Raw genomic sequence first — 22,595 nt, forward strand, 5'->3', positions numbered from 1 at the left:
TGAGATGAACGGCGCTGATAAATGGTCTCATAATATTTTGTCATTTTCATTCTAATAATTTGTAACATTTTACTGGTTTACTTATCTGTTTCCTCTCTTAGACCATAAATTATTTAAGGGAAGACAACATCTTTGAATTCATATTTTAGTATTCAGTGTTTTTACATATAAGGGGGAATATATGTTAATTAATGAGCTTAAATTGATAATATAATAATTTATTCCCAGCTACAATTTGCATTATTTACAAATTATTAATATGTGTTCCTTCTCTTCCCTGTGCTATCCAAACAGCACAGATTTTCTTACATATTATTTTTTAATCAACACATATTGTTATCTTTTATTCCTTTCTAAGCAACATGAACAGGGAACTAAATTCCAGTTCTAAATTAATAAATAATTTTATATGACCATTAATTAAAATGTAGTTAAAATATATTTTACATTTCCCCAAAGAAAGGTTTCACATACTTTTCATAAATATTTATTTTATTAGATCATTAATTAAAATGTAGTTAAAATATATTTTTTATATTTCCCCAAAGAAAGATTTCACATACTTTTCATAAGTATTTAAAACATACATTTAACGTGATCAAAGATCTCTGATCAGAAAACAGAGATACAGCTAATTTCATTTAGGGATTAAATAAATACTAATTTCTTTCATATTTAGTTGAATAATTTTAGCTTTGTGAACTAATAATTAAATATTTAACTTTCCCATGTTAAAATCTGTTAACATTTACAAATAACACTGCATTTTAACAAATCTTAAATGAAGACGTTCATGATTTAAGTATCATTTATATATGATATCTTTTACAATGGAAGCAGATTTAATATGACTACTAAGAATTGTTTTAGGCTACAGCATTCATTATAATGTGAATAACCCTAGTGTGATAACCAAATGGAATAGAATTTGTGCTCAGCATTCACTCAGAAGCAAGAAATAGGTAAGTTCTGAAACACCTAACATATCTGACACAAATTCTAGGTAATGGCATGCAAATAATAAAGTAGAAATTACCAAATAATAAACAATATGTATGTATCTTCACGTAAAATATTTTAATTTTTTGAATAAAACTTTTAAGCCTTCTTTTAAAAAAATTATCAAATGCAAACATTGAATTATTTTAAAAAATGTTTACTGAATCCCAACTAAGTACCCAAAACAGAGTTAAAGACTCTTAAAGTGTTTTAAGAAATGAAAGCAAGCACACTCTTCAGTACACTCAGTATCAGGAGCACATACTAGAATGTAAATTGTTAGCCCCTGATTTGCTCAACCCCAGGCACCGCAGCTTAAGAGTTGTTCAATACATGCTCATTACATTGCTTGGCTCAATAAACTAATCTATCAATTGGTATCCCTTTGCCTGCTCTGTTCTGGGATTTTTTCTTTACAACCTTTTATTGCACTGGGATTTCCCCCTGAGTTTTACAGGAGTTTGGATTAACCTTGATGCAATTTTTAAGGTAGTAAATAATTGAATCACACTTTTGTGAATTTCAGCACAACAGGTGGTATATTTTTAAAAGTATGGCATTGAAACTAGACTCTTGGGGTTGAGTCTTGACTTCCATCATTCTCATGATGTATGGAATTGAACAAGTCCTTTAACATTTCTACACCTCAGTCTCCTTAATAAGGTGGGATTAATAAAATATATTTCATAGAGAGGCTTTGAGGATTTAATGAGCTAATTATATCTTGAAAGTGCTTTAGGAAACTGCCTGCCCATACAGCAAATGTTATTCTCATTTCACCTAGCATTCAAATTCTATGAGACAGAATGTATCTAAACTCATAGTGTCCAAGACGGAATCCACTAGCCACATTTGACTAACTTCAAATTAAAATTAAATAAAATTAAAAATGCAAAGACCTCAGTAGCACTAATCATATTGCAAGTGCTCAATAACTACATGTGGCTAGTGGATAATACATTGAACACATCCATTACTGCAAAAATTAAAATTTCAAACATATGATGCAATAGATATAAATAATCTCATGAGCATAATTAATGGGAAATAAATAATTTAGAGGCAGTGAGTTTGTAGTCTTTGTTATAGTTATTTTAATATGATTTTCATGACTACATGTTTATATACTTTAATTTTTCACAATTACTGTGTTTCACAACCCATTTACAAAATTCCTAAAAATTTAATCAGTACTAGAGCTGGTCCAAGCTGGCTTCAGCACACTATTGCACCTAGGTAATACGTCAGCACTCATTCAATGTTTTTTTAGCCACTAATATTCTTCTATCATCAACCCTAAATTCTGAAATATATGTTACATTTTCCAACTTAATACAGACCTGAAGGCATAAGTGGCCCTCTACCCCTTTAAAACATCAGCAACTAATTCTTTTTTAACTGAAATACAAATAATGGATTACTTCATGTATACACAGTATACTTCCATGAATGTAGCCTAATTCTGACAAAATGAGAGCAAATGGACAAAAAGCCAAATAAATCACTCCAAAAATATTTTGTGGGTGAATGGGGGGTAGTGATTTGCATTTAAGTATATTATGAAACTATGAAAAGTGAAATCAATTATAAATCTAGAGTTGGCATTTTATGAAAAATATAAATTAAAGTAACTAATAATGTAACACTTTAAACTGCCAATGAATAGATTGTGTAAGTTAAAAAAAAAACAGAGAATTAACTTAATTTTGTTAAAATTAAAAATAAAAGTTTGGAAAAGTTAGTCAATTAAAACAAGTTATACAACTCAAAATGTCCGTAAATATGAATAATATTTTTCAGAAATAATATTTTTCATTCTGTTTATTAAACTACATCAGTCTTCAGAGAAGTGTAACATAAAATTACAAATAAATTATGCATAAAAGATACATTAGGTCCAGTTATTTACAGTATCAAATTCCTAAGAGATATATCTTAGAATATAGTTCCCTGTTGTTTCATAATGTAACAAAAATATTCTAAAATAATTTGGCTCTTTGGTGAGAAAGACCCCTCTCTTTTTCTTTTAAGCAAATGTCAGTTGTCCATCAACTGACTAATATTCTACGATTTAATTTTTAAGTTGAAGGGTCAACTGCCGAAACAATATAATAAATGAAATAAACTTGTTAATATCAGAAGAGAGTAACTGAAGTATTTAAAGATGAATGAAAAGTATACCTAATATGTATTTTCCCCACAATAATAAGAAGGCCAATATTTTTTGAAATATATCCTCTGTTCCAGGCTTTATGTTAAATCTCTATCATTTAGTCTTCAACCCTCCTTTTATGGAGGTACAATTATTAGATCCATTTCCTAGATGAAAAAACTGTGGTCAGGTTCATATGCAAAAGATTTTATCCTAAGGCTACTTGACTCCAAAGCCTGAACTCTTAAACTCTGTTATTATCACATTTTCACAGTAATTGTTAAAAAGTTCATTATATATCTCTAATTTTCCAATAAGAAATGTATAACTGAAATAAATATATGAATTTGTCATTCCTAACCCACTTAGAATGTGTTATATTTTAGTATATTAAATTCATATGTTCCGATAAAATATATTTTGATATAATATATTCTAGTCAATCTACTAACAAAAATAGCTAGTTATTATAATAAATTAACTTTACAAATCAACAATTGTTCATGAAGTGTTTAAAAAACACTGAACTACCTCATCTTGTTTCCCACCATGCTACCCTGACACCAGAGAACTAAGGTAGTTGGTACATTAAGAGAATTGACTCCCTATTATCAACGTCCTCTCCAGAGTGCTACATTTGAGTACATTTATTACAACTGGTGAACCTTCAATGGGTTTGCAAAAATTTTATTATGAAAATAGCATCATAGGACTACAGCATCATACATAATAGTTTCTTTCACTGTCCTAAAAATCTTCTTAATCTCCATATGCATCCCTCTCTCACCTTCTCCCCAGCAATCACTGGTCTTTAGTGTCTCCATAGTTTTGCCTTTTCTAGAATGCCATACAGTTGAAATCATACAATATACAGCCTTTTCAGATTGGCTTCTTTCATTTAGTAACATACATTTAAGTTTCCTGCATGTCTCTCCATGGCTTGATAGCTCCTTTCTTTTTAATCCTGAATAATATTGCAATATCTGTATGTACCGTAGTGTATTTATGCATTCACTTACTGAAGGATATCTCAGAAATTCTGGTGATTATGAATAAAGCTGCTATAAATACCCAAGTGCAGGTTTGCACGTTAATGTAAGTTTTCAACCCTTTGGGGTAAATTGCTAGATCATATAAGAGTATGTTTAATTTTGCAAGATACTGTCAAACTGTCTTCCAAATTGTCTGTACCATTTTTCATTCCCACCAGGAAAGAATAAAGTTCCTATTTCTCCTCATCCTCTCAGCATTTGGTGTTGTCAGTTTTCTGCATTTTGGCTGTTTGGTCTCCTCTGAATGTTTGTGTCCATGCCCCCCCACTGCAATTCAATTCATATGTTGAAAACTAACCACAAATGTTAGAAAGGTGGGGTTTTTAAAAAGTGATTAGGTCATGAGAGCCTTAGGAGGTGACTAGGTCATGAGGAGCCCTCCTCAATTAGATTAGTTCCCTTAAAAACAGCCCCAGGGGAACTACCTTGCCCCTGCCACATGTGAGACAGGCACAATAAAAAGCCTTTACCTTTGACCAGAAGGCAGGTTATGAGCACATTATAAATCTACAAACACTTTGATTTGGAATTCCCAGCATCTAGAACTGAGAGAAATAATTTTTGTTGTTTATAAGCTATTCAGTTTATGGTATTTTGTTATAGCAAACTGAGCAGACTAAACATTGTAATAGTATAGTGGTATCTCACTGTTGTTTTATGTTGCATTTCCCTAATGACATATGTGAAGCATCTATTCAGATACTTATTTTCCATCTGTATATCTTTCTTGGTGAGATATTGCTAAGGTCTTTGTATCATTTTTTAAATGGGTTGTTTTCATATTTTGGGGTTGTAAGAGACTTTTGGACATTTTGGATAATAGTTCTTTATCAGATATGTCTTTGGCAAATATTTTCTCCTAGTCTGTGGCTGGTCTTTTCATTTTCTTTCAAGAAAGTTTCCTGCAGAATAGAAGTTTTAATTTTGTTTCTGTGTTTGTTTTGAGATGAGAGTCTCACTATGTTCCCCAGGCTGGTCTCAAACTCCTGCACTCAAGCAATCCTCCCTCAGCCTCCTGAGTAGACAGGACTACAGGTACATGCTACCACACCAAGCTCAGAATTTTTTATATTTGATGAAGTCCATCTTATCAATAATTTATTTTATATATCTAGCCTTTGATGTTGTACCTAAAAAGTCATTGCCTAACCCAAGGTCATCTAGATTTCCTCCCATGTTATTTTCTAAGAGTTCTGTAGTTTTGCATTTTACATTGAGGTTTATGATCCATCTTTAATTATTTTTTTAATGGGTGTACGTACGGTCTGTTTCCAGATTCACTTTTTTACATATGGAAGTAGGGTGGTACAAACATCATTTGTTGAAAACACTATTCTTTTTCCATTGTATTGCCTTTGCTTTTTTGTCAAAGATAAGTTGGCCATATTTATGTGTGTCTATTTCTGGGCTCTCTATTCTGTTTTAGTGATCTATTGTCTATTACTTTAACAATACCACACTATCTTGATTACTGCAGCTTTACAGTAAGTCTTAAAGTCAGTTAGTCTGAGTCCTCCAAATTTGTTGTTCAATATTATGCTCTTTTGCCTCTCTATGTAAACTTTAAAATCCATTTGTCAATATCTATAAAATAGTTTCCTGATATTTTGATTTGGGATTGCACTGACTCTATAGATCAAACTGGGAAGACCTGACAACTTGAAAATACTAAGTCTTCTATTTGGAAACCTGGAATATGTCTATATGTCTCCATTTACTTAGTATTTTTTATTTATTTCATCACAGTTTCATAGTCTTTCTCATATACATCTTATACATATTTTATTAGACTGATATCTAAGCATTTCGTTTTTAAGGATGCAAATGTAAATGTTATATTTTTAATGTCAAATTCTAATCATTTATTGCTATCGGAAAGAAAAGTGGCTGACTTTTGTATATTAATCTTATATCCCTTTTTGCCATAATTGTGTATTAGTTTCAGGGGTTTTTCTGTGGATTCTTTGGAATTTTCTACATAGACAATTCTGTCATCCACTAACAAAGACAGTTTTATTTTTTCCTTCTCTGTGTATATTTCATTTCCTTTTCTTGTCTTATAACATTGTATTTGTGTTCTTTTTAAGGTGTTCCCTTCCCCACAAATATTGTATCATGTGGACTATTTTAAGATTATTTTAATAGGCACTCAACAAGATTTTGATTAATTTCAAAATTCCTGGACTCCAGTGATATGCTTAAACAAAGTAGTAAAAGTCACCAAGGAAAACAGTTCTACCTTAGTGATAAAGAAGAATAATTATTTAAAAGTGAATATCCTTTTTTAAATTTTACTTTCCATTATTTTTACTTTGTAAGTACGTGATATATATTTTTTTTAATTTTACTTTTACATTTTTTAATATTGTGGGTACACAGTACACCCTTGAGGAACATTTATAATATTCATTTTCTTGCATATTCATTCTGTGATTTCTCACCTTTCATTCATCTAGAAAGTGCATTTATTTCATCAGTCCAAATTGACTTTACCAGTATTTTCTCCATAATTTTCACATTACTTTGAAGTAAGGGAGAGATTAAACTGATACTTAAAATGGAAAGATTGCAATGCAGAGAGGAGCCCTAAGTCTCCTCACCTTCTGGAGACAGAAACAGTACAATTTTCTATAGTGCTCTATAAATGAAAAAGGAGAAAGCATTGTAAATAAAAGTATATTTACCAATACAAATTTGAGGGTAACTCTTGCTCGTTTTAACCTTTCTTGTTTTCTAAAACAGTACATAATGAAAATAAACATAAATGTTTGATAGCTGTAATTATTCCTGAATTACTCTGTTTGTTCTAATTAAACAAACAATAGCAAATACATGCTATAGGGAAGTCATGAGAAGTAAAATATTCTTGGAAATTTTAGAATATCTCTACTAGTTGAAGGATGAATTGTAACAGTATGGTAGTATTCTGCATACCTCATAAGAGGATTATACTCTTGCAAGTGTTTAGCTTGATTTCATTATAAAACAAAAATAATTTCTGGTAATTTCTAAAGGAATGTTATTTCATCAGTGTAGGTCTAAGATAAATCTTAATAAAAATATTACATCAGTTTTTCTTTTGCTGGTTTCAGTTTCTTGAGTTACTTAATTAGTGGGATGAATGTCTCATTACCTTTTGAATGCCTGAATGGGGAAAGATTGCTATTTGTGCATCCAAAAGTAAGTTACCTGAAATTACATACCTTCTAGGAGATGCTTCTATGTAATTTTCTTTGTTATTTGTTTCCTTTTGTAAAACAAGTCAAAGGAAATACTGAGTACATACAAATCACTGCATTCATCCTTTGAAAAGAAATATACTTGGGCTCCTTGACAAATAGTTTTCTTCACAACAATTAGACCAGGAACACCAAAAGTGAGAACTCTGTTTCAAATGTATTAGAAATGATAAAAACTTCATGTCATGTCAAATTTTTAGTTATCAAAATTATTACTGTATTAGTAATTCTCAAAAAATTTTTCCATAATTTTCATATTATTAAAATAGACATTGAGAGGTACAACTGACAGGTTAAAAATACCGTGTTAGCTGAAATCAGAATATTCTTTCATTCAATTTCCTTTTCAATTTGGTAGGTATTGTTTATGTACCTTCTATGTCCTAGACACCAGTATGAATAAAAACATAGACTCTCCAGTAAGTAGCTCCCTGGATAATAGAGCACTAATATGTCTTATTTTTAATAAAATATATTACTGTGCAGCCTGTCTGGTACAGGGTTAATTTTCACAAATGGTGCTCTCAGAATATTCGGGAAGGTAAAACCTACCCAGAAGAGAAATTGACACATAAGTCAAATCTTAAAAACAACAACAAAAAATATATATTATATTAGAGAGTACTTTGCCTTTCTAAATACCAACTCTGAAAATTAAAAGAGCAATGATTATTTCAGCAATTTATTGTGAGGGTTAGAGTCAATGGTGATAGCTTCTTGTGATGAATGTCTTCTCTTTACAAGGCACTCTCTGGGGAACTTAACATTTATATTTCCAATCCTAAAAATCTTTGACTTTAGGTATCATTGTTCATTTTCTATGCAAAGGAACTGACTCACAAGATTATTTGAACATTAAGTCCATGTTATTATGACTATACAAAGGTTATATTGGGGATTTGATAAACAAATTGAATAAAATGATTTAAACTGACCAAATATAGTTGAAAACGTAAGTGTTTATAGTTTGGTTATGACAAACTTTACTCATCCAAAATCATATGTTCAGGACACTTACATTAGCCCACAGATAGGCAAAATCATCTACCACAAAGCCTGTTATAGAATAAAGTGCTGAATATTTCATGTAATTTATCAAATATACAGTACTGAAAGTTAAAAATAATGTAGTTGAATGAGTATTTGAAGTTAGTTTTCTACTAAATGTGTATCACTTTTACACTATTTTAAAGTCAAAAAATCTTAAGTTGAATCACTAAGCTGGGGACTATCTGCACACTTATAAGTCACTGTTTTTTAGTACATGGTCAGTTTTGATAAATGTTCTGCAAGTGCATGGAAAAGATGCACTTGTTCTATGTTAGTCAGGCTCAGAAAACTATAGATTTCTTAAATCAATCTAATAAACTTTATACAAATAAACCTTACAAATTTTGAGTAAGGTTATGTTGTCATGTGTATAAATGTTTATGAATATTACACCTTTTGATTTTTTCTATTATTTTTATCTTCCAAAACACTTCCTTGTCAATATTATAAAACTTTTTTCATATCTTTATTTTTAAAACCTCAAAATAAGTTATTATTATTCTGGGATCAATATTTAATTATATTCACAACCATATTTTTACACATTGTTTCTTTTCTTCTTTTTTCCACATTTGTTTCCTTCCTTCTAAAGAATAACTCTTAGTAGATGCTGATGAGAAATCTAAGGTCAGAGTAATTGTCATTTGGTTTTTCAAGTAATCTGCTTTCCCTTTATCTTGAAGTTCTGATTCTCATTATCTTTAGTATTGCACAATATTACCACAACCCTGTGTCTAGGTGAAGACCTTTCATCTTTCCTTTCTTCTGGAAAATTTTCCACCATAACTGCTTTAAGGCTCCTCCTGTGTCAGTCTCTCTCTCTCTACTTTAAGACCTCCCCTTACATGTGTATTGGAGTCTTAGAAGCTTCTGAACTTCTCTATTAAACTTTTCATTTATTCGTATCTCTTTATTGTATTCTGGTTGAACACTCAGATAATATTTTTATTTTTTATTTCTTTAGTTCTGCAATTTGTGCCTCTATCCAGCCCAAAACTGACCTTTTCTATTGAGATTGTCATTACAGTGTAAATCAAGTCAACTATTTTTTATATTAAACTCACTGCTGATTTTATTTTATCTCATTTTAGGATATTAATTTATACATATTAATTTTAAGGGCCTGATTATAATACTATTTGTGTTTCATTAGAATAAAGTCAGGTACCATCAGGTAAGTCTTTAAATTATCACCAATAAATTATCTTTCCTAATGTAGTTTCCACCTTTTTGTTTCTCATTTACACTGAGTGATTTTTTTCTCTTTCATTGCACTCCCCCTATGGCTTCATATCAGGTATGTGGTGGCCTTCAATCAACAATACTCCTATCCCTCTCTCCCACTGCAGAACCAAGTTTCGTAAAGTCCAGGGTTCCAGTTCAAGGTATTAGAGGTATCACAGAACCAAATCACTGTGCCATAGACACATGCCCACAACACCTGTTGTACAGCTGTCTCTGCTTCTTTCTGCAGCTTTCTATAAGCCCCAGCTCTGTACAGCAGTTGCACCTATTTTTTTTAAACTTTCTATGAGGTGGAGTTGAGTCCCATCCTCTACCATGCAAGATGTTTTGGGCACTTATTACCCTAGACCACTCCCCAGCAGAAGTTAGCAGAGAATAACTAAGTCTCCATGTTTTTATACCATTTCTGGCCCAAAAGGTATTTATATTTCCTTTTCAGTTCACCTCTTTTTTTTTTTTTCTACTTTCATTAAATTTTATTTATCATTGTTATTTGGAGATACATGAGTGGCTTTAAATATTAACTTAAAGCATCATGCCTTTTACAAGTGATTCATGTTGATACAATAATATTGCTTTATACTACTCTATATTATCATTCATCAAATATTTTTATTAAAGTATATGTTTTTAAGTTGTTGAAGCTTAAACCAATGAATCTTTTAAAACTGTAAATTGCCCATGAAATTGTATATATTTACATTTATTTTTAAAAACTAACCTAGAAAAAACTAACAGCAAATAATTTTAACCATGCAATTTTGGTAAAATTTAAAGTTATTGCCCCCAAATCACTGTAGCTTATTTTTAAGCTCTGAATATCAAGATACAGTTTTAAAGCAAACTAAAATATTGTGATGAAAATCATCTAGCAATTCATCTGGCCCCATAGTTTTATTATAAGTCATTGTGCCAGTAAGGACTATTTTAACAGATTTCTAAAGATTTCTGGAGAAGAATGTCAGATATTTAGTGAATTCTATCAAGACATTATTCTTTTCTATTAATCACTTCATTAAGAGAAAAAGGAGAGACACAAATCAAGTCTTGAAAGTTGTTACTTGTATTTGCATTCCAGACAGACACATTTTACCCAGGTAAAAAATACTTATTTTATTAGTGCTTAATGCATATTTTTCATCTATATCTTACTTCCCTCAGAAATAATTCACCTTTGTGTTTGAGGGTTGGGTGTGGGTGAAAAACATTCATAAATAATTGATAGAAGTAGTATAGAGAAATCTATATTAAAGCTATTTTAAATAGAAGTAGTATAGAGAAATCTCATTTAAAGTGATAAAACTTTGGGATAATAGGGCAAGTGTGACATACAATCCATCTAACAAACTATAGTCTAATCTATATCCTATTTATAAATGACCTGCAAAAAGTTATTAGCTATATATATTAGTAATTTTTCATTAGCATGATAATTTATCTTGGTTTTAGATTACAAACATGAACTGATAGATTTTATTGATCAGTTTGTCAAACTGTATCATAAATGTGCCAGGTTTATTCCTAAATTTACTTGTATACCACCTTTCACAAAATCACACTTAGGCATTCCAAAATAAAATAAAACTGCAGATAAACACTTTACGCTTCAAAGTCCCTCATCACACAGACCTCCCTATTTATTTATTTATTTATTTATTTATTTATTGAGATGGAGTCTCACTCTCTCGCCAGGCTGGTGTGTAGGGTGGGATCTCGGCTCACTACAACCTCTGCCTTCTGGGTTCAAGTGATTCTCCTGCCTCAGTCTCGTGAGTAGCTGAGACTACAGGTGCACACCACCATGGCTGGCTAATTTTTTATTTTTTAATTTTTATTTTTTTTAGTAGAGACAGGGTTTCACCATGTTGGCCAGGATGGTCTTGATCTGACCTTGTGATCTCCCTGCCTCGGCCTCCCAAAGTGTTGGGATTACAGGCATGACCCACCACGCCTGGCCTGCATAGATCCCTTTTAAGGCCTTGTATTTACATTTTTCAGTAGTGCTATAATGTAATTTCTAAAGAAGGAACCCAACATTTTGTTATCTGAAGCACCATAAAACTTAGATTCACTCCTGGCTACAGAAGTTAAAAAAATAAAGAACAACAACAACAAAAAAACACTACTAGACCATATGTGTTGGTCTTACCCAACGTATTTCAATGTAGTTGCTTCATATCTAACAGAAAAACAAGGACTTGTGAGGTATGGTGACTAAGTATATTTGGCTAGCCTAGGAGATGCAACCGTCGCCTTACAGCTAGAAAACCAGGGTTTACAGTGAGGCTCTGCCTTTGAGTAGTAACATTATCTGGGGTAAGTTAGAGTTTGCGAAATAATGAAAATTAAACCACTAGCCTTGTATTCTAGATTTGCCTCTCACTAGATGTGAGGTTGTGGAAGTTAATTAATTTCATGGAGCTTTCTGTTACTCATATGTAAAATGGAAATAACAACATTACTTTGGAGAGTTATTTTGAGGATTAGTCAAGCTCTAAATAAAGTACTTAACATTGTGCAGGACACTGGGAGTTTATTTAACAGTAGCTGTGATTTTGTAATGACTTCGATTCTTAGTTTCCTTATGTCCAAAATGGAAAAAACATTACCTGGTTTGCATGCCCTCAAGCACTGTTTATCAGCATTTTAGAGTGAGATATTACAAAAATGTACCGAAGCACTATGCAAATACAGTATAACTGCATTTTCTCCCTGCCTGATACTTTCATTTGCACTAAGGTCTAATCACCTCCTAAACCATGTGACAAAAATTAATGAAAATTGGACTATAATGTAAACCAATGTAAACATATATGTCTTATTGCATTTACCACATTATTTCAATTGTTGGCTTTATTTCCTGAGAAACTACAATGTTTCCTAGGACTTGTAGTAAAGAAGCAGTCTACAACAACACATAGTGCTGATCGATGCCCAATCAATGTTAGTTTGATTAACTGAATCCTTACCTAGTGGGCTCTTATTACACTGGATATTCACATAAGCCAGTTTGCCTGGGGTGGTCTTAGTATACTCCTGCTGTACTGGACTGATTATTAATAATGTCCTGATCATTCTCTAACCTATCTCGGTCATTTGATCATCTTACTTATAAAGCAACCAACATAATACACAGTTAGAGTATTTCCAAACTCACTTTTCAGTTTATGTACAAATACTCATCTTTTTTAGTGACTGTTTTAATATGGGGCTTGCACTTAATATTTCCGTCTTCACTCTTCTATTTGATAGATGAAATTTATCACAGAAATATATTATTTCAGAGCAGACCTGCAATACTCTATTGTTCATTAGAATACATATTTCTATATTCTCCTCAAATACAGTTGTAGAACACAAAAGTTTAAGAATTTCAGTGACTTCCATATCCAAGGTGAAGATACGGTAGAAGTAATATTTGCTGTACTAAAACAATCATATACTAATTTGAGTGAACAAGTTCCTTCTCCATTCCCAATTCTTCAAAACTATTATCGGGTTTAAACAAAACATAAATGTTGATGTAATTTAAATAATTGTTAAACGTTCTTTAATATAGCCTCATAACACTTGACATTTTTATTGTATTAGTGTATATTTACTGGACTAATTTAACTTGAACTGTATCTACCCTTGATAAAATATAGAAATAAATGTTTACAGTCCCTTAGAATATATAGTATATTATTTCTTTAACCCTTAAGAAATATCCCATCTTCATGTTATTAAAGCATAAGAATAGTTCACAAAATTATAAAAATGGTAAATCAAGAATAAAACACCCCATCATATATAAAAATATAAAACTGTAGCAATTAATACATTTTGCATCAGTGAATGGATGCATAAATAGATCAATGTAAAAAAAAAACCAAAGAGCTCCGAACCCTGTCAAAAAAAAACAAAAGCAGACAAATTCACACATATTATCTTACCATGTAAAATAAGAGTTATTACAAATCAGTCTGGAAACAATAAACTACACAATAAATGGAACCGAGTTAACTGGCTTTCTGTAGAGAATCTAGGATGAGTGTGTTATATCAATAGATCCCTCCATCACCACATATACCACACAATGTTCAAAGAATAACTTTTTTTAAAAAAAAGATGAGGAAGATGAATTGTCAATAAACAGACGAGAAAGTTTCTAAACTTCAACATTCATTTGAGAATTCCACATTATTTGTGGAACTATAATTTCTTAGGAAACATAAAACATAGAGCAGATTCATCAATTAATCAGAGTACTTGACTTGGGAAGAGAATATCATGCCCTTTAGTATTTTATCTATAATATATGTTCAATCCAAAGCAAATAAAACAAAGTACATTTTATCAATTACATGAAAAAAAGTCTTCAATTTTTTATTTTTTATTTTTAGTTATTATGAATACATTCTAGTTGCAAACATGTATGGTGTACATGTGAAATTTTGATAGATGCATACAATGTGTAATGATCAAGTCAGGGTAACTGGGATAGCCAATACTTCAAGCATTTGTCATTTCTTTGTGTTAATGAAAAATCCAATTTAATTCCAGATAGTTAATGGGTACAAAAATACACTTAGATAGAATAAGATCTACTGTTCAGTAGCACAATAGTGTAACTGTAATCATTTATTGTATATTTCAAAGTAATTATTGCATTACTGCAAATAGTATATGCTGATACGACAAGTATTGAGTAAAGTCAAATGAGAGGTGATAGTTTAGAAACCTGTTGAGAGACAAAAGGTAAAATAAAAAAAAAAATTTAATGTAAAAAAGGAAAATCTAAAGATAACTCTTTTCTGAATGAGTCACCTGATTTCATCTAGAATTGCATGTCAGTTCCATTCTCTTTTTTGGCTTAAAAAAGCAGAAATTTCTTACATTTAAAAATATTTCAATAGTTTTGGGGGAACAGGTGATTTTTTGTTACATTGATAAGCTCTTTAGTAGTGATTTCTGAGAATTTGGTGCACCCATCACCCAAGTAGTGTACACTGTACCCAATGTGTAGTCTCATCCCTCATCCTGCCACCCACCATTTCTCTTCCCCCTAAGTCCACAAAGTCTATTGTATCATTCTTATGCTTTTGTGTCCTCACAAGTTAGCTTCCACTTATGAGTGAGAACATACGATGTTTGGCTTCCATTCCTGAGTTAATTCACTTAGAAAAATGGTCTCCAACTCCATCTAGGTTGCAGCAAATGCCATTATTTTGTTCCTTTTTATGGCTGAGTAGTATTCCATGGTGTGTGTGTGTGTGTGTATGTGTGTGTGTGTATAACATTTTCATTATCCAGTCATTGACTGATGTGTATTTGGGCTGGTTTCACATTTTTGCAATTGTGAATTGTGCTGCTATAAATGTGTGATCAAGTATTGTTTTCATATAATGACCCAGTAGTATGACTGCTGGATCAAATGGTAGATCAACTTTTAGTTCTTTAAGAAATTTCCACACTGTTTTCCATAGTGGTTGTACTAGTTTGCATTCCCACCAGCAGTGTGAAAGTGTTCCCTTTTCAACACATCCATGCCAACATCTATTATTTTTTTTATTTTTAAATTATGACCGTTCTTACAGGAGGTGGTATTGCATTCTGGTTTTAATTTGTATTTCCCTGATGATTGGTGATGCTGAGTATTTTTTCACATTTTTGGTGGCCATTTGGATATCTTCTTCTGAAAATTCTCTATTCATGTCCTTAGCCTACTTTTTGATGGGATTTTTTTTTCTTCTGATTTGTTTGAGTTTCTTGTAGATTCTGGATATTAGTACAATAAAAGTATAAAAGCTAAATAAAAGTGCTAAGAGGTATATACCATAAAAAGGTATATTTCATAGATATTAGAAAAATCTTAAAAAATGTTTTTGTGAAATAAATTATATATTTAGATGCCAATATCATAATCCAGTATATTCCTAAAAATTCAGTATTGAGGTGGTAATTTTAAGTATAAATTTTCCAGCTCTCATTCATTTTGACACAGAAATTCTGGAAAATTAGAATTTTTTAATTTTAGTATTTCTAAATTGCCTCCATAACTTTTTAATCAGCAGAAGAGAACTGATTGACATGCAGCTAAATTTCTATGTAAAATTTTTTTTTCAAACTTTAGACAATGGGTAGGAAGATGCATTCTGATTTCCTTCTGCTTTTCCAACAATTCATTAATTAAGCTTCAGAGGCAATGAGAGTCTAGGTGGTCTATTTAATGTAAATAATACATGATTCTTTCAAAATTCCAATAAATACACACATTTCAAAATAAAATTGTCAAGGGTTATATTTGTACAGAGAAGTTTAAAAACCATCATGAGATTGATAAAATCTATACCAAACTATTATTTCCAAGTTATTTTATTGAAACAATGTTATGATAGGATTAAAATATTACTAGGGAAAAAAAGTGCCTCCTAGAGTGAGTCACAATCACCTCAGTCGCCTGTTTATTGCATGAACACACCAGTGTGTGAAGGAAGGTCGCTTTTTCACACTGCAAATGTGGAAACAGCAAAAAGTTGAATAGTAATGACAAAACAGGATCCACAAAAAAACCCGCAAAGAAAAAGAAAACAAAAAAGCAGCTGGCCTCCTGATTCTATGACAGGCTACATGCATCATGTGATGTATTCTTTTCCTCCAAATCACGTGCTCATGTTCAGCTGGAGAAGAATAAGGTAGGTACCTAACCAATAATGACAGACTACTGAGTTGGTATTTTAACAATCATTTATAAAGTCACAGGAAAAACAATTTTGAAAAACACCATACTGTTTTAATCTGCTTTCCTAACCTTTGTTTAATTTGGTTGAAAAAACAGATTTGTATTTCTTTAAAGGTCAAAAATCAATCATTGTTTTATCAAACAATCAAAACATAAAATTATTTGCATCATGTTGTACTTCAACTTAAATACTCATGTCAATAGTTTAGTAGTTTGAAATAACATTGTGCACTTTGTACTTTTTTCCATGAATATTAGTGAAAAAGGAGTTACTTGTGTTGTTATTTTTTTACCTTCCTAACAACTTTGAGAGTTGGGTAAATTTAAGTAACCACACACTGACCTAGGGAATACAGGACTTTCTAAAACCAGGCACCCTAATCAGCCAACCCCAAAAGAAGGACAAAAAGCTTTTCTCAGTAGTTCCCACAAGGACATTTTTTATTTATAATTTGATACTGAAATCACAGTTATACAAAGTATAACTGGAATTAAATAGGCAGACACATTCCTATTCTAAATTCCTTGATGCACTTAAAATGCATCTATCACAGTCCTAATCTGTGCATAACTCTTCATTAGATGATACTTATGGCAAGACCTAAGTAGGACCACTCTCAAATTTTACTGAGTTTCTAATAAATTCTGTACTGAGGGCACATATTTCTGTCTTAAATAGACTCCGCTCTGGGAATGAGTGGTAGAACCAAGCAAGGGTTCCCAGAGGGATAGTGTTCCCAGAGAAAAGAATTAAAACCATGTGGGAGTTTCCAGAGGAATGGAATAATGTTTCTCTCTCTCTCCCTCTCACTCTCTCTCTCTCACACACACACACATACACATCCTTCTCGTGACCAGATCAATGACAAACTAATGATATCATTTTAATTCATTTTGTTTTAAAAGGCTGTGATAGTTGATGACCGTTCACTTACTGCATCCTGTGAAAGCTTGCCCCTGCCCTGGTTTAATGAAGAGGGAATGGGTCCCCAAAGAAAGATCAGGAGGAATTCAAGTGAATCTTCTCCATCAACTAAGGATTTTCACAGGTTGTAAAGATTATACTTCGTACAGGTCAGGTAAGCCTAATGCAATTGTGAATTTGGTAAGAAAAAAAATTAAATCCCAGAATTTATTGCAACAATTCACAACCTCGAATTGTTTCTATTTTCTTATTCCTAGGAGCTCTTCTTTAGAATTAACCTGCCAGAAAGCACGAAGGGAACAACCCTGATTTATTACTAAAAGCAAAGTGAGACTTAAGCTTGAGGAATATTATGGGAAGGGTCCTAAAATAAAAGAACACATTGTGTTTACGTTGACAAAACCAGATCGGTAAGTCATTAACTAAAAATCTAGTGTTGACAGGCATTTAATTTGACTTTCTAGCCAACTACTCCCCAAAGATTATAAAGTCTTACAATATCCTTCATATAAGCTGATCATTTAAATGATACATGGGAATTAACTTGCTTGTTGACTCCAAATAGGAGACCTCAGAGAGCCCAAGAGTGTCTGGAGAATCAAAGCCCTTTACAAATGATTCATTAAAGAGAAAGCCAGGATCAAAGTCTATGGGATAAATAGAAAAAAAGTGCTTTCATTTTATTTCATTATACATTTTTTGTCCAAATAAAAGACCTGCTTCCAATCTATAAGTTCACAAAATCTAATGACATTATTAACGTTGCTTAATAACATTACTCAGTTTCAGGGTTTCTGAAAATTCTCTAACCTTTATTTCCCAAAGAATGCAAAAAAATATGCTGTATTTCAAGCTTTAAGGAGATTAAGGTGAGTTTTGGGGAAAATAATCCATTAAGGAAGATAGCCTTTTCATAAGAGGGTCTCCTTGCCATACTTCCATATAAAGTTAATGAATAAGTTCTATTTTTGGATCATTTAATTTATATAATTTCACTGAAAGTATTTTAATAACCTGCTGGGATTGCAACTAATTTGACATATGGTTTTATAAACTTCATTTTTGTAGCCAAGCTGCTAACAAAAATAAAGTTCATTGTACAAAACATACTTGAGCTGTGTGTCACACTAAAAATGTTGGGTATCAACAGAGCACCAAGGATTAAAGTTATTTTAAGATACTTGTGCATGATGATGGTAGTGGGGGGATGTCATGTCTATATCATACATACCTCAGTAGCAAACTGCTGCAATCCACCAATATTAATGGGTCCCTCTTCAGTGGCATATAAATTGCATCCACCTACACAAAGATCAGAGGTTGGACATACCATTCCACAAGTCAGACCAAGTGGGTTGTCAGAAAAAATCATCTTAGCAGCTCCATAATAGTTCTGCAAAATTGATACAAAATAAAATTTTACTACTTAAAAATATACTTTAAACAGCCAAATTATGACAAACATTATTTCTTTTACTAGGTAATCAGATCAAAGAGAATGATGTGTATAAGATGCATAGGTTTCACTACCACTATCAGGAACCATCAGTTAAAACTTAGCAGAGTATTTGACACATAGGAATATTCAAAGCACAGTACGTTGATAAATGAATAATCAATTTTGGAAAACTGAAGTTTAAAATACAAATGTTCTGTAAATAGTTTACATTTATAAGTCATCTAACTGTATTTTGTAACAAATTATTCATTTCATTTTTTAACAAATGTAAATTAGATGAGATTGTTTGAAGAAATTCAAAACCTAAACTTTAAAACAACAACAAAAATAGTTGTACTCAGGTTATCCTCCATTTAACTAAATTAAAAGTAGCCAGAGCTTTCATTATTTTTGGAACATATTATTTCCTGAAAAAAGAATGAATAATAAGCTGAATATCTGGGAGAATGTTTTCCTGTAATCAAAAGGAAGAATTGCATCTGACCAGTACTCTTGAAAACTATCAAGTACATCAAAAACAAGAAAAGTCTGGCAAATTTTAACAGACAAGAGACGCCTAAGGACATATGACAAATAAATGTATAGCGGTGATTTTTATGATATCCTGGAACAGAAAAAAATGTAAAAATTAAGAAAATCTGAATAAACTAGGAACTTTAGCTAATAATCATGGATCAATATTATTTCATTAATTGCAACAAATGTACCACACTAATGTAGGGTGTTAATAATAGGGGTAATTATGAGTGCATATGGAAACTCTCTGTACTACTGTCACAATTTTTCCATAAATCTAAAACTGTTCTAAAATATATTTTAAGAATAGAGTTGATAGAATACACTGAAAAATATACACATAATGCATTTATTTCTCCTTTGGCTTTTATTTATAATAATTTTGAAGGTCTTTCAAAGCATAGACATTGCTTCCATGAAAAGCCTCAGACATAAGTACAAATTCCTTGTGATTACAGAATACTGATAACAAAAAGCAACAATGACATTTACTATTTAATGACTCTTTAATATATCCCCAGCACTTTTTTAAAAGACTTTTATTTACTCTTATCTCCAATTATTTTATTTACTGTTATCATCTCTCACTATATAGGATGACCATTGCTTGATCAAAAATTCCTAGATGCAAGAAGAGACAGGACCAAATGCCTGATAATAATAAGAAAACAATAAATAAAAGAAGCAAACTCCTAGGTAACCCAGAAATTTAAGTCAGAAAAAAAAGACTTTTAAAAATAACCTTGATGAAAATTCAGGAAAAGAAAAGACCAAAAAAAAAAAAAAAAAAAAGAAACAATTAAAAATAGCACCAGAATACTGGAATCTGTTTGAAAAGAATCAAACTGATATTTTAGAACTAAATAAACTTTTTAAAATAACAGCTAATGCACAGCTTTCACAGCATTTGTGGTGGTTTAACAGTATTTGTGTTGTTCAGTGTACCTTCAGCAATGAACAGTTACGTCTGCCATGTAAGAATGGTTCTTCTACATATATTTTCTGAATATATAGTAAGAATGTGGTATGAAATTAAATTCATGAGTAATAAAACTGAAATATAAAGGGTAAATAATTAGCAAGCAAAGGATCATAAAACAGATAAGTGGCAGAGGCAGGATTTATACTAAAGCATACTGTTCATGGTGCAATAGATTACAGAATCTAGTTACAGTGATCTTATTCAGCTATGGTCCATATCTTGATGTAAACACACACACACACACACACACACATTCATACACATACAAAAGTTCTTTTCAATATAAGTTGGAGGACACATAGCTAGTCCATTAGATTCATTACACTTTATATTAAGTAGTTTTTATTACATAGTTCTTTTAGTTGTGGTCTTTCCATCAGTTCAATGAAAAGTTTAATAAGTTAAAAGTCTATTTCTTTTAATCAGGAGATTAGGATCTGTTTCTTCCCCCAGATTAGATCAGATTTATCACTGTGTTTGTCAGTCTTTGGTAGTGTCTCTAAAAGAAGTTAATAATAAATCATTAAGCTGTCAAAGTATAATATCCAAAAGTCAACACAGAAATATCTTATACACACAGAAGAAGAATGTGTGAAAGATTATATTTACCTCATCAACAAATAAAGAATAAAGATAGTAAAATCTGAGTCAAGGGCATTTGAGGCTGCCATGGCTTAACTGGTGAATTCTATAAAACACATAATAACAATTTATGCTAATTTCTCACAAATACTTCTAGAACATACAAGAGGGATTTACTCAGGAATGCAAGGTTGGTTTACATCAAAATATACCATATCAGTAGAATAAAAGACAAAAAAACATCACACAATCATATTAAAAGATGCAGAAAGGGCACTTGACAAATTCAACATCCCTCATGACAAAAGCTCTCAACCAACTACAAATAGAAAGAAACTTCTTCATCTTAATAAAAGGCCTCTACAAAAACCCACAGTTAACATCTCACTTTACAGTGAAAACTGAATGCTTTCCTCCAAGATCAAGACAAGAACGTTTACTGCATTGGTCAAGGAGTCAAAGTTCCCCAGAGACCCAGAACGAATAAGATGTATGTAGGATGTGTGTGTGTGTGTGTATACATATGTGTGTGTGTGTGTGTGTGTGTATAAAATATGAGATTTATTATAGGAAACTGGTACACAATTAGGAACCTGCAAATTTCCAAGATCTGCAATTTGAGTCTGCCAGCTGGAGACACAGAAGAGTGAATGTTTTAGTTCAAGTCTCAGTTGGAAGGTCTGAGAACCAGTTAAGTTTTAATTTTAGTTCTAGTCCAAGAGTAGGGGAGAAAGCCAATGTTTCACTTCAAAGGTAGTCACACAGGAAGAATTCTGTATTTTTCAGGACACAGCTAGCCTTTTTGTTTTATTCAGTCCTTTAACTGATTAGATAAGGCTCACCCACACTTGGGAGGGCTATCTGCTTTACTAACCTGATTTAAATGTCAATCTAATTCAAAAACACTCTCACAGAAACATCCAGGATAAAATTTCACCAAAATACTTGGGCACACAAAGGTTCAATCAATCAGACACCTAAAATGAGCCATCACACTAACTTTTACAACTTCTATTCACCATAGCACTTGAAATGTTTACTACATAATTAGGCATAAAAGGAAGGAGGAAGTGACAGAGTGGGGAGGGATGGAGACTGAGAAGAAGAGAGAGGGAGGGAGGGAAGAAGGAAGGGAAGAAGGGAGGGAGGGAAAGAGAGAGAAAGAGAAAGACTGATTGAGAGAGAGAGAGAGAAGTTATCCAGATTGGAAAGGGAAAAACTATTTCTATTTCCATGTAAAATGATATTATATATACAAAACCCTAACTAATCCACTAAAATACTATGAGAAGTAATAAAAGTACAGCAAACTTACAGGATACAAGATTAAGGTGCAAATTAATTGTATTTCCATATGTTAGTAAGGAACAAATGAAAAATAAATTAAGACAATTCCATTTACAACAGCAACAAACAAAATAAATTATTCAGAACTATATGTATTAAAAACTGTAAGAAGTATCAAATTTATACTCTAAAAATTACAGAAAATTGTTGAAAGGAACTAAATAATATCTAAATAAATGAAAATACATCCCATGATCATGAGCCAAAAGATTAATTAGTGGGATGGTTATACTATCCAAATTTATCTAAAATTTCAATACAATCCCTACTAAAATCCCTGCTGATTTTGCAAAAATTGACAAGCTGATCTTAAAATTCGTAGG

The 22,595-nt window shown here is 31.6% G+C and overlaps 1 protein-coding gene across 3 annotated transcripts in view; it reads right to left on the reverse strand.

Moving 5' to 3' along the window:
• The window catches only part of DPYD (dihydropyrimidine dehydrogenase), an 849,957-nt gene that overhangs the window by 614,348 nt on the left and 213,014 nt on the right, over positions 1-22,595 (reverse strand). The window contains exons 5-6 of one of the 3 annotated variants that reach the window (XR_003122348.1): positions 18,618-18,779; positions 17,931-18,033 (exon numbers count right to left, since the gene is read on the reverse strand). Coding sequence is in view for 2 of the 3 variants with exons in the window: in XM_025405647.1 (XP_025261432.1) it covers positions 17,995-18,033; positions 18,618-18,779 (201 nt within the window). In the remaining variant the exon portion in view is untranslated. Of the gene's footprint in view, positions 1-16,877; positions 18,034-18,617; positions 18,780-22,595 lie in introns of those variants that run through there. The other 2 variants (XM_025405647.1, XM_025405641.1) reach the window with 2 other exon arrangements.

Source organism: Theropithecus gelada, chromosome 1 (genome assembly GCF_003255815.1).
Source record: "Theropithecus gelada isolate Dixy chromosome 1, Tgel_1.0, whole genome shotgun sequence".
Taxonomy (NCBI): Eukaryota; Metazoa; Chordata; class Mammalia; order Primates; family Cercopithecidae; genus Theropithecus; species Theropithecus gelada.